Source organism: Ammospiza caudacuta, chromosome 4 (genome assembly GCF_027887145.1).
Source record: "Ammospiza caudacuta isolate bAmmCau1 chromosome 4, bAmmCau1.pri, whole genome shotgun sequence".
NCBI lineage: Eukaryota > Metazoa > Chordata > Aves > Passeriformes > Passerellidae > Ammospiza > Ammospiza caudacuta.
Window position 1 is genome coordinate 8,276,410 of NC_080596.1, and position 16,491 is coordinate 8,292,900.

The 16,491-nt window shown below is 40.4% G+C and overlaps 1 protein-coding gene across 2 annotated transcripts in view; it reads left to right on the forward strand.

The window, feature by feature from the left end:
• Window positions 1–16,491, forward strand: part of GATB (glutamyl-tRNA amidotransferase subunit B) — a 41,892-nt gene that overhangs the window by 17,679 nt on the left and 7,722 nt on the right. For both annotated transcript variants that reach the window (XM_058803836.1, XM_058803837.1), the window contains 8 exons: window positions 1,225–1,423; window positions 2,407–2,529; window positions 5,412–5,525; window positions 6,592–6,676; window positions 7,037–7,081; window positions 8,974–9,163; window positions 15,583–15,716; window positions 16,108–16,186. In XM_058803836.1, coding sequence (XP_058659819.1) covers window positions 1,225–1,423; window positions 2,407–2,529; window positions 5,412–5,525; window positions 6,592–6,676; window positions 7,037–7,081; window positions 8,974–9,163; window positions 15,583–15,716; window positions 16,108–16,186 — 969 coding nt within the window. The remainder of the gene's footprint in view (window positions 1–1,224; window positions 1,424–2,406; window positions 2,530–5,411; window positions 5,526–6,591; window positions 6,677–7,036; window positions 7,082–8,973; window positions 9,164–15,582; window positions 15,717–16,107; window positions 16,187–16,491) is intronic.

Consider the following 16,491-nt stretch of genomic DNA (forward strand, 5'->3'; position numbering starts at 1 on the left):
CTAGTCAGGAACCCTGTAATAAGATGCAGATTTAGGCTAATGAGCTGAATAGAACAGATAAATCCAGCTCTTAGGGTCATTTGACAATGGGATTATTGTTACTCCTGAAAACAGGCTTTGGATGGGAAATGGGATTCATATTATTTATTGTCACTCAATATTTCAGGTTGTAAAAAAAACTATTTTAATGAGAACTTCTAGGAGATGAGAAAAGCCTGTGATTACCATAGGCTACAGAGAGTCAGTTATTTCTTTTTCTTACAGTGATTATTTCTAGTAGGTCATGCACTTCACTGCATATATAAATTGGGGTGTTGACAGGGCCAGACCACTGTTCTCCATTCCAGTGCCCTGGAATTCACCATCTCTAGATTTTGGAGTGAGCCCGTCATCCCTGCAAAGTATGCAAATACTTTTCCCAAATAATTTGTGTCTGGCAGACTGTTTTTTTTCATTTTCACCACTAGTGCCATAGGCAGGTAAGGAAGGAGGAAGCAAAGGGGACCCCATCTGAGCTGTCATTGACTCACTTCTCTATTTTTACATCATTGCAGTTATTCCAGTACCTTGTCACTGGCAGCCACTGTTTTGGCCAGCAGTTCCCCCTTTGAACGGCGTCCCAGGCATGAGGTGGCATTTATCAGCTGTGTGTCCTGTGTGGGGTTGCATTGTCTTATTTTTAAATTGCTACATTAATGAAGTAGAGCTTTCTCAGTTTGGAACAGACAAAGGGGGTAGGCAGCCTGTTGGGAGGATGAGTGATGGCCCCAGCTTGGGGATGGAAGTACAGTAACTGGCTTCAAACAACATGTAACATGATTGTGGGACCACAGGCATGGAACAATCTCCTCCAGTCCATTTCCTGCCCCAGGGCAGCATCAGAGAAGTTTGTCATCCTTGGCAAGAGATTGTGCAGTTGATTATTGATTATTTCAGCATTAATATGGTGCTGTATATTTGTCTGTTATTGAGGAGTCCTCATATTTTTTTCAGCCTTCCAGCTTCTTACCATTATGTTGAATTCTAGACTCATCTTCTAGCTTGCTTCCTTTCCATTTAAGCAAAGTTACTTTTGAATTTACATGTGCATTTATTCTCTCTTATATAGGTCACTCTGAAAGATGTTGCATTTTCAGTTTTGTTCTTAGTCAATTATATTTGCACTTGGTCTGCTTTCTGAAAAGTGAATGTTTCAGTTGTGTATAAAACTAATTTTGTTGACAGGCTGGCTATCAAATCACTCAGCAAAGAGTTCCTATTGCAGTGAATGGAAGTTTGTCATACAGTCTCTGCATAGACAACAAGATGAGCCAGATGGTGACCAAAATTGTGAGGATTAAACAAATTCAGTTGGAGCAAGACAGTGGAAAAAGTCTCCATGATGATACAAGAAGCCAAACCCTTGTGGACTTGAATAGGGCTGGTAGGCTTGGATTATTTTCCTGGTTTTCTCCTCCTTTTGGGTTAAGATGAGTCTTTAAAGGTAAATAGATGACAGGAAACAGGCAAAAAATAAAAACAGCTTTGTGGCTCTCTCCTTGAAAAAATAATTCATGACAGTGACTGTTACACTGGAAACAGATGAATACTTGATTTTTTTAATGGCCAGTAAACCTTTCCCATTTGCTGTTGGTTGATGGCAATTGGCAGTAGCAAGTTAGAAATCTCTTGGCTCCAGTTTGCTCAAAATTGTGTCAGTCACATAGAGCCACTCAGCTATTTAAGCTCTGCACTGTATGTGTTGTTAAAAAAAAGTTAAATATTACAGATACAGCAAATCAAGTTTCTGTATAGAAAGAGCAGCTGTTGGAATCTGTTGGTGCATGAGTCAGACATTTCTCTTAATTATTAGCTTTGGAGAAATGTAGATTTTCTCTTTTAACTTGGAAATTGTAAATTGAGTGATCCAAAGGAGTGCACAACATGGGCAGCAACCTTGCTGGCCTGGCCTTACTAAGACAGAGTACTCTGGTGTCCATTGGAGCTCAGGGCTGTGGCTGCTCAGGTTCCTTGAAAGCTGGGTCCTGAAACTAAGAACTAGACTACATCTGTTCACAGTTCTGCCTGCTCCAGAATTAGTTTAAGATAAATAAACTTGCATCTGGAACCCAATTGGCTTTAAATGAGAGTCCTTCTAGAGGAATGGGTCCTTCTGATGTGCATGTCATCAGAGGGTGGGGGGTTGTCTGCACTTGTCAGTTACTTTAAAAAAACAGCAGGAAAAGTTTTTCTAGCAATCTGCAGCTAGGCCCATTGTGACAGTTACTAAATAATACATGAGAGTTTATGTGTTTTTTATATTTTTTTAAAAAGAAGTCCAAGTTCTTTCATGTGTTAGCCAGTTGCACTCTCATATGCTAAGATCAAAAGCAATTGTTGAAGATCTCGTGTCTCTTTTCCTGGTAGGAGTTGGTCTCATGGAGGTTGTCATGGAGCCTGATATGTGCTGTGGGGAAGAAGCAGCTGCAGCAGTCAGAGAGCTTCAGCTCATTCTGCAAACACTTGGGAGCAGCCAGGCAGTCATGGCAGGTACTGAGGGCAGAATATTCCCTTGTCACCAGTAATTCTCTGCATTTGCAGGACTTTTGCAGCTTCCAGTTACTTTGCTCTATGGTTGCTTATATTGCATGGCCCTTTCTAGCTGCTTTTTTACAATCCTCAGTCTGTCCTAATGTCTGCCATGCTTATAGGCCTGCCTTTGTCTGCAGAGCTTTGCCGTGCTAGATGTTATGTTTCCTCACACATTAATTTTACAGGATGAAGCTAGGCAGGAAGAAACATCCCCAAGGTTCTTGTGGTGCTTCTCTCCGTCTCTCTGTCTGGCTTGCCACAGCACTGCAGCACAGAAGATCTGTAGCAAGGATTAATTGTAGGGTATGGAAGGGACAAAGGGACACAGTAGTGGGAGCATGGATCATCTTCTAAGTGTCAGGTCTCAGCTAGTCATAAAATTGATGTGGGCAGTAAACTTATGCTGGTGTCATGGATGAGATGAAGTAAACAACAGCATGTACAGAAATGGGTGCTGGGGTTAATTTTAGCCAGAATTACCTATATTTCTGAGACCACTTCCTCTTGCAGAAAACATTGCTTCTGGCACCAGCTCTTTCTGTAATTTTAAGGCCCCAATTTTCACAACAGGTGATGTGCAGAAGCATAGACTGCATTCAGCCCTCCTCACTGGTGATTCTGTCTCATTAATTGTGAGATTCAGATCATGCCACTTTTCCTCAGTCTTAATGTTACCAAAATCTACAACTAGCACAGGTAGCATACAGCAGACATCTGCTTAAGAATTTAAAGGCATTCATCCTCTTCACACACATCCACAATTAGCAGCTGCTTATTAGTGTTCAGAGTGTAAGCTATATTTTTGCCTATGACAGTTGGCCTCACTGTCTGGCAACAAATTCAGTCCATTATACAAGTGGATATCTCCTGGAAAACTGAGTCAGAGTGGTCTATGCATTACACAATAAACGGGATCCAATAAATGTTGGCTACTGATGCAACTTTAATTTAATGTAGCGGGAAATAATAATAGCTAGGCATTATCTATTTCTCTGAATCTGTTCTCACACAAGTGTCCCACATGTCATATAAGGCACAGTTGTCAGTATTAAGCAGCCAGTTTGGATGCTTCTTCAAGGGCCTTTGTGGACCAACATATATACAATCATTTTTCACTACTGAATTTGGCCCTAAGATTGCCATTGGAATTGCATTGTGCTGTCTTTTATTGCAGGGAGATTTCTGACTTTATATGAGAATCCCAGTATTGGAAATATTTTTCTTCCAGGAAAGGTAGCTATAAAAGTATGTGGATTTTTTTTTTCTTTCTAAGTGAAGGTTTTAGGGGCTTTTGCATGTACAGTGAAGATATGTGCTCAGTTTTATGAGATGTGATTTCATTAACAACAAACAGACGAAATGATGCTCTCATTGTAAAGTGAAAGAAAAGTAAGCTGGGCTTAAAGAAAAAAAGCCTTTTCTTGTTTTTGTTTGTTTGTTTGTTTGAGGGGTTTTTTGTTTGTTTGTGTTTTGTTTTTTTTTTTCTTTTAGGAACTTTTGCAGCCTGGGTCTTTTGCTCATGCCTGATTAAATTCATTGTCTGGTCACACTGACACCTACATCCAAGTAGAAACAGGTCACGTCTCAAATGAAGCAAGGGCAGGACAAGGCTCTTCCTCGTTTGGAACAAGTACAAGTTTCACCCCAAAGAGGGAGCACATGCAAAACACTTCCCTTGAAAGAGATGTTGGGTCATTCCAGCATCTCTGTCTCATTTGCATGTCTGGCAAGGCTCTGTGAAGACAGAGGAAATTAGTGTGCTGTCATCCAACCTGTTTTTACAAATTGTACCAAGGCCTCGTCAGTCAATTTAAATCTATTGACCAGAAGGGATTCTGAAGCAGTAGCATCTTCACAGTTTTAACTCTGAGCCATTTTGCACTCTCATTTATAATTCTACAATATTATAATGTATCCCATCAGTAGGCATTTGTTTCTTTTTATCTGTATGTAAAATTAAAAAATGAATTAAAAAAAAAAACACAAGAAAAGGCTACAGGTGTTCAGTGGGTAATATGGGGAAAAGAATGTTTCTTAAGATTCCAGGATGTAATACAACCTCTCCTGTTTGTGTATTCCCAGAAGTTGATAACTGTGGCAAGGCTTTTCTTCTCAGAAGAGATATCTTTATAGGGACAATACTTAGAAAGACACAATCATTATTTCCTTGTGGTTAAGTTACTAAAAATTTTTAAGGACATTGATCCATTTTGGACTGAGAGTGCATTATGCTTTTATATAAAACTTTGTACAGTATTTGGCAACCGGGGATATTTTGGGGGGTAAGATTGCAATTTCCTGAAGGGGAGGAAGAAAATTACCAAAAAATCCACTGCTGCTCACATTTTGTCCTTGAGCTGTAAATTTCCAAGAACACCTTAGTAAATCTGTTCAACATAACCTTAAGTTCTTGTGTTCCATGCTAGGGTAGTATATATCCATCAAATTGTAATTCCAAAAGGTATTTTGTGCTGCTTTGAGAGGAATGGAAGCTCACAATCCCCCGCTTTGCTTGTCTATTTCTGCCCTTTATTTAAGATCTGTGAATCAGAAGCTCTTTTCACTGTATGGCTTAGAGGATCTGTGCTGCACTGCATCGTGCAGTTTTCTGAGAGGAATTATGCGCAATGATTTAAAACTATTTTGAATGATTCAAGGCAGTCCCTTGAGATGGAATCACATACAGAAGGCTATGATTAAGTGGTTGTTACTCCTTTCTGAACATAGAGAAGTCTGCTATTAAGGCTTTGCACATAACATGCAGTTTATTAATGCATGCCAAGGTTTGTAGCTCTAGTGTACAGGGCAGATTGTTCTGTTAATAAAATTTCCTTTTACAGAGGGTCAGCTGAGAGTGGATGCCAATGTTTCTGTGCATCACCCTGGAGAGCCTTATGGAGTGAGGACTGAAGTGAAGAATATCAATAGCATACGATTTCTGGCAAAAGCAATAGGTAAATGATGGTTGCTTCATTGCAAAAGCATTGTAGGTATTTTATGGGGTCTGACATGAAATATGCCAGGCTCCTGAGTGCAGTAATTGGCCTTAAATGCCCTGACAGACTTCACCTGGGTGTCTCCTCCATGTGCCTTGCCTGTGGGTACAGGAGTCCCATTTAGGCTCAGGCTGGAGTCTTCAGACTTTGCCTAAATGGCTGTGTCACAGGTGTGCCAGTTTTCAGTCATGGCTCCTGAAGGACCTTGGACCTGTTCTGTAGTCTTGTTCCTAGAACTTAGCTCCTTCTGCTTCTCCCTGAGCTCCCTGAATGGGCCCTGGACTCAGCTCATCCCCTCAGCTCCACTGGCACTGTCAGAGGACTCTGCTGGTGGCACCTGCCCTGCTCACACTGTTCAGACTCATGGGACTGCATCAGACCATGAGGGCATGGCCTGGCCTCTAGCCACCCTTCACTCCTGGCTTATCCCTCTTTATGGAGCAGCCCCACTCTTGCTGCTCCCTGACAGAGTTAATCTTAGTATGGGATACTCTGGGAAGAGCAGGAGTGTTAGTCTGCAGGTTTTTTGCTGTAAAACCTCTGCCTGCAAGAACGAAGCAGGTGGTTCAGTGCCTAGCATGGACTAAAATACGGTAGCAGTGGTTTTCTGTCCTCCAGTGGAGATGATTGCTTTCCACTGAGTATGGTGTGTGATGTCTGCGAAGTTCAGATGCAGCTTGGGTATGAGGAGAAAAAAGCTGATTGTTACTTCTCCAAAAGAAAACTGAACTGGGTGACTGCAACGTCACCAGGAATATGTGATTGGACTGCAGTGCCTGGGAGAAAATGGTTTCCATTTAAAGGAAATGAAAGCAGATGAGGAAAACACACAGAGAAAGAAGCAGTGCTGGAGAGAGAGACAGTGACTGATAATTCTGCCCATAACTACTGCTGTTGATTTCATTAAGGTTAAAACAACGAAGTCTTCCGTTATGGCGTAGCAGTGAAAAATGAAATAGTGGAGTGCACTAAAGCTAATAGTGTAGTCTAACAAGCTTACTCTTTTTTCTTTTATTACTGTCAGACTATGAAATACAGAGGCAAATTGAAGAACTTGAAAATGGAGGGACAATTTTGAATGAAACGAGAGCCTTTGATTCCAAGCTTGGGTGAGTTTTTATTTTGGGAGGAACATAAGAATAGCTGCTTTTGAGTGCCCGCATATACCTAGTGACATGATCAGGAGCTGTAATATAGTGTTGCTCAACTTGTGTCTTCTGAAGTTAATGTTCATGAGTATAGTCTCCTTTTAGGGAGTAATTTAAGGCTGAGGCTTTTTCACAACAGATTGTGTCCTGCATCAAGCAGTGTCTGTGAAAATGACTGCTCTCTTACATGCACTTATTCTTTGAAGTGGTTTTAAGAGGCTCTCTTAGTCTTCATGAGGCAAAGGTTTTGGGTTGTGGTTTTGCCATAAAACTAACTCTGTGGTGTATCTCTTACCACATCTTGTTTTGTTTTTATTTTAGGTGCACAGTACCAATGAGAGACAAAGAAGGAAAACAGGATTATAGGTATTTTTTTAATAAACCTAACATTAGACAAACTGAACATTTATTAAATTTCTGAAGTGTAGCCAATGTAATAAGGATGTCAGGTTAGTCAGTACAGTGAGTATGTGTTGGAAGTTTGCCTTCCATTGGAAGGGGCAGAGACCTATCAAAATCAGTGCTAGTCTGAGCAGTTCAGATCTGGATTTGTGTCTCATTTCTGGTAAAACCCCTGGACCTTTCCCAAAGACTAGGCTGGGAGTACTTCAGCTCAAAGTGGGAAAGTTGAAGGTTTACTGTATGGCCAGTATAAGTGTATTCTTAAGAATGCCTGACATAAAACATCAGAATTTCTGAGTTGAGCATTGCACCTACTCTAAGTAAATACAGAGGGAAGCAGTTTTCAGCTTCAGCCCTGCCTCTCCATGCTTAGATTCTGTGATCACAGATCACAAACAGTGTTTGAAAATCCTAGCTGCTATTGAAAGGTGTCAGCATTTCATAGGCAGGTTTCTACCTTGAAGTTCTTTGTAGACCTAATGAAGGTGCTACCTTGCTAAGTACTTAGCCTTTCACAAGTGTGAGATGACAAACACTGAACCATAAAGTCACCCTTGAAGGATTTAACTGTGAGGCTGAGGGGACAAGGCATGAGTCCTGTTTGCAGAGCAATGCTGCTGGGAACTGAGGCAACACTGTAAGGCAGCAGCACAGCTGCTTGGGGCCATCATAGTGCCCGTCCTCCAAGTAGTTCCCTAGCTTTGCATCCCTGGGAGAGCTTCCTGTTAATCCCAGAGTTCACCTTCCAGCAGGAGAACTTCCAGAGCCTCTTAGCTTTGTCAGCTCTGTGTTCCTGTCAGATCTTTTAGTCTACCACTGATCTTGCTACAGCAGAGCAACAATTATGAAAACATCCCACAAACTTTGAATTTAAATCTGCTTTTTAGATTGTCTTTTTGTAGAAATGCAGCAGTGATAATTTCGTGAATTCTCTTTTATGGTAGGGGCAGGCATGAGGCTTATTCAAAAAGACTAATTTGAAAAAATGCAAAAGAAAATTCATTAAAACCTAGACAAAACTGATAAGTCTAAGATATTTCAAAAAATGACCATAAAGATTATTACTAGTACTAAGATTATTAACAGTATTGAGCTGTAAACTATGTTTTTTAGGTTTTTTTGTAACTTAGTGCTGCACATTATACATTAATCTTAAAATCTGTGTTTAGGCAGATTTTAAATAGAAGTCATTATAGCTCAATGCCCTTTATTCTAGTGGTTTCAAACCCCTCATTTGATCATGTAAGAGTGAAGTTTCTGCATCAATCGCAGTTATTTGAGTCATTTGAATTGGCCTTCTCTTTAAGGGAGCCTTTTGTTCTGTGATAGCACCCTGCTGAGCACAGTAACTTTGCTTTTAGCACAGCATGAGATTTCATCAAGATTTTTGAAGTTTGGCTGGAAAAGGTTACAACCTGCCCAGATCACTCCTGGCAGTTGGCTGTCAATCCAAGTTCTTCCCTGCCAGCCCACTCCCGTTTTCACCCAGGTCTGTAATTCATGCTTGATGCCAAAAAGAGTGGGCTGTTTCCATATCTTTTACTGGTGCTGTTGGAACTTTTTATTATTATTTTTGGTGCAGAAGTGTTTGAATTACCCCTTTTGTATTATGAACTCTTTAGCAATTGGTGGAAAATTGCTGAAGGAAAAAGAAAGAGAAGCTTTGCAACAGTTTGGGGCCTGATCTCTTTCTACTTATCAGTGATATACCAGCTTTCTAATTTTCAATATTTTGTTTAGTTGAAAGGGTGATACAGCTTTCAGGGAAGTAAAAACTTGAGATATAAATGTTATTCCTTGTTGCTTAGCTTCTCAGTGAAAATAATTATAAAGGAGTTTTTCTTCATTTTTACTAGGTTCATGCCAGAGCCAAACCTTCCCCCATTGATTCTGTACGATGCAAAATCTTTGCCAGCTAATATGAACCATCAGCAAGTGATAAATATTGATTGGATTCATGAGAGACTTCCCGACCTCCCCAGTGTGAAGAGGAAAAAGCTTGTTGAACAGTATGGGATTCTTCCTGAACACAGCTTCACCTTATTGGTAGGTCTATTGATCAAATGCTAAAATAAGCCTAGAAACTTCAAAGGTGCATGGTTCTTGAAAAGATTTACAAATGTCATATTAACCACCTGTCAGTCCTTATGAACATTCTAAGTTGGAAGTGTGTCCACTGCATGCTTTGTACCACGGAGCCATACACATAGAATGGTGGAAAAAATGAACCACACACAGTGTGCCAAGAAGTGTTTCTCATGCAAAGTGCAGTCAGATAACTGGTACTTAATATTGATCTTGTCTGTCTAGACATTGCTGCACCCCTGACTGACTGACTGCAACAAATGTACAACAAAGTGTCTGCTCTTCAGCTCTGGGCCTGCTGCAAGGCTGGGCACATTGACCGTATTTAATGAATGTGGATCAAAATCCAAAGTCTAAATCTTTCAGCTTCATGTGCTCCTTGACCTACCATCCACATTATTGGAAACACTTCCCCTCCTTCCCTCTGCGTTTATTCTTAGGGAAATATCCCAAATGATTGCAGTGTATCAACTTTGACCTCATAGTGCAGTTTACCAGGGATAGGTTCAGAAGAGGGGATGAGAAGGGAAACATTGTGGCAAATACTGTTACAAATAAGGAACTGACAGCAAAATCTCATAACTTCCAAAATTATTCTAGAGGACTATGAGTTTCTTAAATGCAAACTGTCATCTCTCTTTGCCAGTGGTAACTCTGGGGAGGGAGTTAGTATGCTCATCCTAGATTAGACATTTCACATACCCAGCTGAGCTAGGAGAATGTCCCACTTTGGTTACCACTGTCATTAGTGGAGACAGAAGGAAAAGGACTTTTTCAGAGTGAGATTCAGAACAGAACTGTAAGTACTTTAAATTGTCCTCTGGAGGAGATCTTTTCCTTTGACTATAAATGAAGGGAGAGCAGTGCACATAACTACCTCATAGCCCTTCTTTGTATGTCTGTAATTTAATACACTTGTACAGAGGCTGAATCTACAGGAAGAAAATGATTCTGTGTTCTGAGGAAAGCTGTTAGGAAAACTGCTTTTGTGCTGCTGTGCCATTTTAGTGAGTTGCAGACTGTGTGGTGGGCAGGTGAGTCATAATTCTCATCAATGTCACAAGACTGCAGTCACAGTATTGAGAGGTGTCAGCAGTTCTTACCTTTCTATTTCATTGTATAAGCTGCAAAATATGATTTTGTTGCCAGCATTCCTGTTCATGCATGCATTTTTTCCCATATTTCTAACCTATTAAATTAAGCATAAGAGTAGAATGGGTAGATAAGTCCTGCATCCTTTTTTTCTGAATTTTTCTACTTCTTCCTCTCAGTGCATTGGTTCTGCCAGCTGCTAAGTACTACAGCTGCTTGCTCATTTTCCAAGCCAGTAGTACAGGGAGGAGATTAGGAAAAGCAAAACTAAGGCTCATGGTTTGAGAAAAACACTTAAGTGAAGGAACGGAGTAGGGAAAAGCCTAAAAATGATGCAAATACAATCACTCACCACTCCACAAGTAGACTGATGTGCTGCTAGTCTGCAGCCAATGACACTACATCCCCCAAAATGCACTTCCCTCAGTTCTCCTTGTTGGGCAGGGAATATATAACCAGTTTGCATTGGCTGTTAGACTGTCCCACCTGGCTTTGTGCTCATCCTTGGTCTGTTTGCTGTGGGAAAGAAAGTTGCTCAGCAGTAGCCAAAACACCTGTGTGTTGTCAGTGTTGCTGTGGTCACAAATCCAAACCATGGCACCCTCTTTAGAACATAAACTCCATGGCAGCCATGCCCAGGGCACCCACTCCTTTCACTTGGCATCAGCCCACCTTTTGTGGGTATCAAGTTGCTGGTATGGGTGGCTTCTGTCATCTCTGCCAACTAGCCCTGTATATTTGCCTCATCAACTGCCCTTTCTTTCAGCTGTTCTCTGAAATCCTTTATTGCCTTTGCTTTTCCCCTTCTCCTTTTTGCGACGTGAAAGACAATTAACGAGCTCCAAGCTGAAATTTGGGATTCAGCTTGTAATAAGCTAATGCATCCATTTGAATGCATGAAGCGAGCACATTCTTTGTTGCAGGTCTCCTTTATTGTGCATTAGAATGTCAGCCTGCACTCTCCCCAGCAGAGCTGCTTGCCTGTGCACTGGGACACCCGTTAACCTTAATTCATCGGGAAGCGCCGTGTCCGTCGCTGCCTTCAGCTTGCATCAGAGGCTGCACAGGATTGCTGATAGGGCCAGATGCACACATCTAATGAGCATTCTTTCAGGTTAGAGTGCCCAGGAGTGCTCATTAAATAAATGGCAGTCGTAGAGGAATGGCTCTAAAATGCAAAGTCTGTTCTGCACCAGTTTGATAGAGAAAGCATTTTGTGCCAAAGTTGCAATCAAACACACATACTCCAGCATGCAGGCTAGCTCCTGAGCTTGCTTCCAGAGCTTTGTGCTCATACACAAGACCTGCCTGTACATACTGTGGTGTTGAGAAACTGAGATTCCTCCTTTGCCTAATTACAGGATGTACTGAAAGAGAAGAAGTACCCTATTAATATCTTCATATCTGAAATTCCTTATGGGTAAATGCCTTCATTTTTGGCAGTTTTATATAAATTGCAGAAATAAATGATGTTTCTGATTTTTCTTCATGCAGAATTATTCTTACTCATAATTCTTTGAGCCATGTACACTCCATGGTGTTTGGGTACTCAATTTCTTCATGCAGTTTCTATTTTGCTCTGTAAACTGGTAAGCTGGCAAATACATCAGTCAAGAAGGATCTCTGACAACTTTGCCAGTTACAGTATTACAATATTTTCATCTTGCTATCTGTTGAGTAAAAAAAATAAGCTATATTGGCATAGACATTAGTGTATTAATGCAGACATTAATGTATTAATGTGTTAATGCAATGCTTCATTTTCAAAATGCATGCTGAGGTCCAGGAAGGTCCAACCAGAAAACAGATCAATTGCCATAGCACAGCATGAGAAAAGCCAGTCTGATTGCTTCCTTTGCCATGGGAATTCCAAGTCTTCTGTGGATGTTCTAGTCTTCTGCTTACTCAGATAAAAGTGGCTGCTCCACTTGGGCTGATTGCCCTGTTGGAACAATCACATTGGTGACTCCTTCAAACAGTCAGAAGTGAGTTGCTGGAGAAATTGGTTTTGACCATTTTGTTTCGTGCTCTGCCATTCTCAGACATGCCAGTATGCAGCTGAACTTATGCTTCTTTTAAAATGCAAATCATTTTACAAGAAGCTTTAGGAAAAAGTTTTAACTTTCTTTGACCAGTCTGCTTTTTGCCTCAATGTTCTGGGTTTTTTTTCCCCTGACAGTCTTGTACATTTTTGCAGCAGTTGTTACCTCACAGTTGGTTATTGTAGGAACTGTGGTGGTGAAAATGGGAATAACAAAGCAGCAAATTACATTTTATTTGTGAACATTGTAGCAGTTTTCTTCTTTAGTTCTTTGGGAAACATTACTGGTCTTTAAAAGAATAAGTTTGCATTACAGTCCCAATGTCCCTGGTATTCTGTAAAATAAAGTATTGTTTTAAATTTGTTTAAAAGGTACCTGAAATCACTACACCGCTAGGGTTTTTTGCATCTCACTGCTATGAAATCATAATTTTAAACCATGTTTAAGAAAGAAATTTGCATCTGATTGAAATATTGGTATGTCAGGTTTCATGCCAGTGAGACTCACATGAATAAATTACAGCATATTTGGTGTCTAATGGAAGCACGGAGTGACCTGGATTAGACACATGATGCTGCTATTCCAGATTTCTGGTTTCCTTTCAATGAAGTTCAGAGTAGAGTATTCAGAATGAAGAGAGAACAGGCAGTCAGCATTCCTGTAAATCCTGTTGGAGCGTGCAGTTTTCAGCTCAGATTTGCCGCAAGGGACAGGTCTGTGAGTATGTTGGTAGTTGGAGTGAATTTTGGAAGAAAGTTTCCCAAAATGTAAACCAAATTGAAGTCAAGTAGTGCAGTATCTAAAAACTGAAGCTAATCAAGTTATCTCTGTATTTTTTTAATATGACAAGAAAACAAGGAAAATGTTTCATTTCTGTCAGTCATTCTGATGTTTTGACATTCTGCCGTACTCATTTGAGTCTAGCATTCCTGAGTTTTCCTTCTCTTTGGCTACAGAAAATGACAGTCCCTTTAAAAAACCCAAAATGAAATGCAAGGGAATTTTGGGGAATGTTTCTGGTTATGTGTGCACAAGTAGTTGAGTATGGGGTTCAGAGACTTGGTAGCATATGTAAGTCTGTCTCCCTGAGTTTTCCTGGGCTTCTCTGCATTTGCTGCCTGGAAATCATCTGATTAAAATGCAAAGGCTGCATATGTTTGTCCTTGATTTTTCAGAGGTCTGGCAGCAGGATCAGAACTGTAACTCTAGCCAGGCTGTAAGAACACAGAAATTGGGATGTGCCCACTGCTAGGGATCCACTCTGTAGCCTGTACATGATGGAAGTGCTGGACGTGCTGTGTCTGAGCTGTGTAGCTGCATTCAGACGTGGCATCTGCAGACATTATTTGCCTGTGCATAATGTTGTAGCTAGACCTACTCTGCCTGGAATGTTTGTGAAAGCTTCTGCAGCATGTGTAAAGAACCCAGCATTCAGACATGCTCACTTTTTCCTACCTAGATTGGACAATCGTTGCTGCGTAAAGGAACCCACTATTTAAATAATGAGTGTTTGTTTGTGCTATTGAACCCTGAGGTGAATTAGAAAGAGTACAGTACTTGGCAATACATCATTCTAGGAATTCTGCTTAACACACACAGTTTTTAATCAAGTTTACTGTGCTTTGGTAATCATGTCATTCCTTTACTGTTTTTTTTAAGTCAAATTTGTTCCTCTAGTCTATTTAGCCTTAGTTTTGCATAATTTGATTAGAGAGTAACTGCTAGTTAAATTAGAATAGGGGAGAAGAATAGAATTATGTCAATGTGTGTCAGATAGATAACTAGTGGGAGTTAGAAAGTTTACCTTGGTTCAGAAGAGACCTCAGTGGTTTCCCAGGCTGAGAACTTGGTTCCTTCGGTCATGGTCTCAAGGTGAAGGGGATGGGTCTGATTTTTGTCACACCAGTTTTACAGCACTGATGTTAATCTAGGTACATTTTGTTTTGTTTCACAGAACAGAGATCAGTAGTTTGCAGTCTTCTCAAAAGCCATACATCATTATCAATGAAATATGTGGTGTCTGGAGCTTTTGGAAGTTTGTGTTGTGAAAGTTTGGAGAAGGAAAGTCTAAAATTCTGTATTGCTATGGCAGTAAATGGCCTTTAAAAACAAGGACAAATGGGATGTGAGTGGAGAACTTGAGCTTTTTGTGGTTACCCTGCTCTTTTTTTCCTCATAACTGTTCAGAGATCTGGCTGCAGTCAGTATGTGTTTGAGAAATGTTTTTGCTGTGATGAGTGTATACTTAGAATAGCTCCTGGGCTTCTCTAAGCTGTTAGCTCCTGACTTCTGAGAGCTGGCTTGTCCTCCTCTGTGTTTATAGCACATACTGCAGAAGTCCAGTGGCATGCTGGATTTGGATTCCTCCTTTAAAAGGTAGGAGCTGCCACTTCATACCTCTTCAGCCTTCAGTAAACCTAATGAGTTCTGTGCTGCATTTAAAGTCCATCAGTGCCTTGATGACAAACAGCACAGCATTCAACAGACTGTGCAGTATCGGTTTTTCTAAAAACAATCTCAGATTTCACTTAGGCTATAAATTGAATCACCCACTGTCATATCTTCTGAGCTGTTAGTGTGCTGTGTAAAAGCTTACCATAGCTTCTCAGAAAAAAACTGGAAAATAAAGCCCTGCTTCTTACACATGACCTTTCCATATCTCTGAAGGGTAAATGCAAGCTAAACTTACTAGTTCAAGCCAAAATAAATAGAAGTGATTTCAAGATCAAGAGTGAAGTAGTTGCAGACAATTTCAGGAAAAAGCTCTTCTTGGTAAAAGGTAGCATGACAGCCTGTGAGAGCATTGTATTTTCTAGTATTATACATAAAACACTTGCAAAGATGAGAAAACTTCTGTCCAAATGCAAGTTTTAGGGAGGTGTTAAGATAAAATTATTAGCTCATTTGTTGGAAGTTCCACTGAAACAGACAGGCTGACAGATAAACTGTATATTCCTGTTCTAGGCATAAGATTGTTGGCTGTTATGTTAACAAAGTTACTCCAAAGTCATATGACTTTGCCATGAATTCACAGCTGAAGTTTACTTTAGGACTGAGCATTTATATGCTGAGTGTAATTGTATAATTAATTGTAACCTGTGTCACCTGCTCCAAGTGACCCTGCATTGACAGGGGGGTTGGACTGGATGATTCCTATAGGTCCCTTCCAATCCTAACAGTTCTGTGATTCTGTTATCATGTTTGCACTCCAGTATCCCTTTGATACATTTAACTTTTTCTAAACAGAATGAAGAGGGACTAGCAGAATTCTTTGAAAGAGTGGTAAAACAGACCCAAATGAAGCCAAAGAAGGTGATCGGCTGGATTCTAAAGGACCTGCTCAGTTACTTGAAACAACATTCCCTTACAGTAAAGGAAAGGTCAGTCGTCTTCATTGCTGCAGCGGTGAGACAGAGGGATCCTTTTCTCATGACTGGTACCCTGTCACTCCATTGCTCACGGCTGCTTTAGTTGCTCCCTGTGAAGTTTGTTACTCCAGGCAGTCCTGCACAGGCCTTGGCTCTGTCCTGCTGAATGGAGTTAGACAAATACATGGCAGACAAGAGGGTCATGTAGTTAAGAGCAGCAGTCAGTGTTTAGTCTTTGGAGTGTGATGATGGTAAGGCATAGTCAGGCCTTACCAATTAGTACTGAACATGAGGAAAAATAGCTTGTCATGCTGAACTGTGTGATCTTTAGGCAAGCAGCAGTAGCACAGATACATTCCAGCACCTTATTCTCTGAGGTAACTTCTGCCCACTTTTTCCCTAGCCCAGTCAGTTCTTTTGTCCTGGCTGACCTCTTGAACCTTCTAGAAAAAAAAGAAATTTCTTCTACAGCAGCAAAGCAGGTAAGTACCTTTTTGATTTTGCTGTATTCTGCATCTTTGGCTGCTTACTTCAGTTGTGTAGCAATTTTATAATGATTGTGTAGCAGTACTATGATTGCTTTAAAGGGAAATGATCTACACTGTTGATAAAGGACAACTTCTGTATCTATGCTATATAAATATAATAGATGCAAATGCCTCATGTTTATATAAAGTCTTAGAGACATATCTGCATATTCACTTTTAGAAGAGGGCAGAAGCTAAATAGTAGACTTAAACAATGTGAACTGAACTCAAATAAATCCTGCTTCTGAACAGAGCAGACA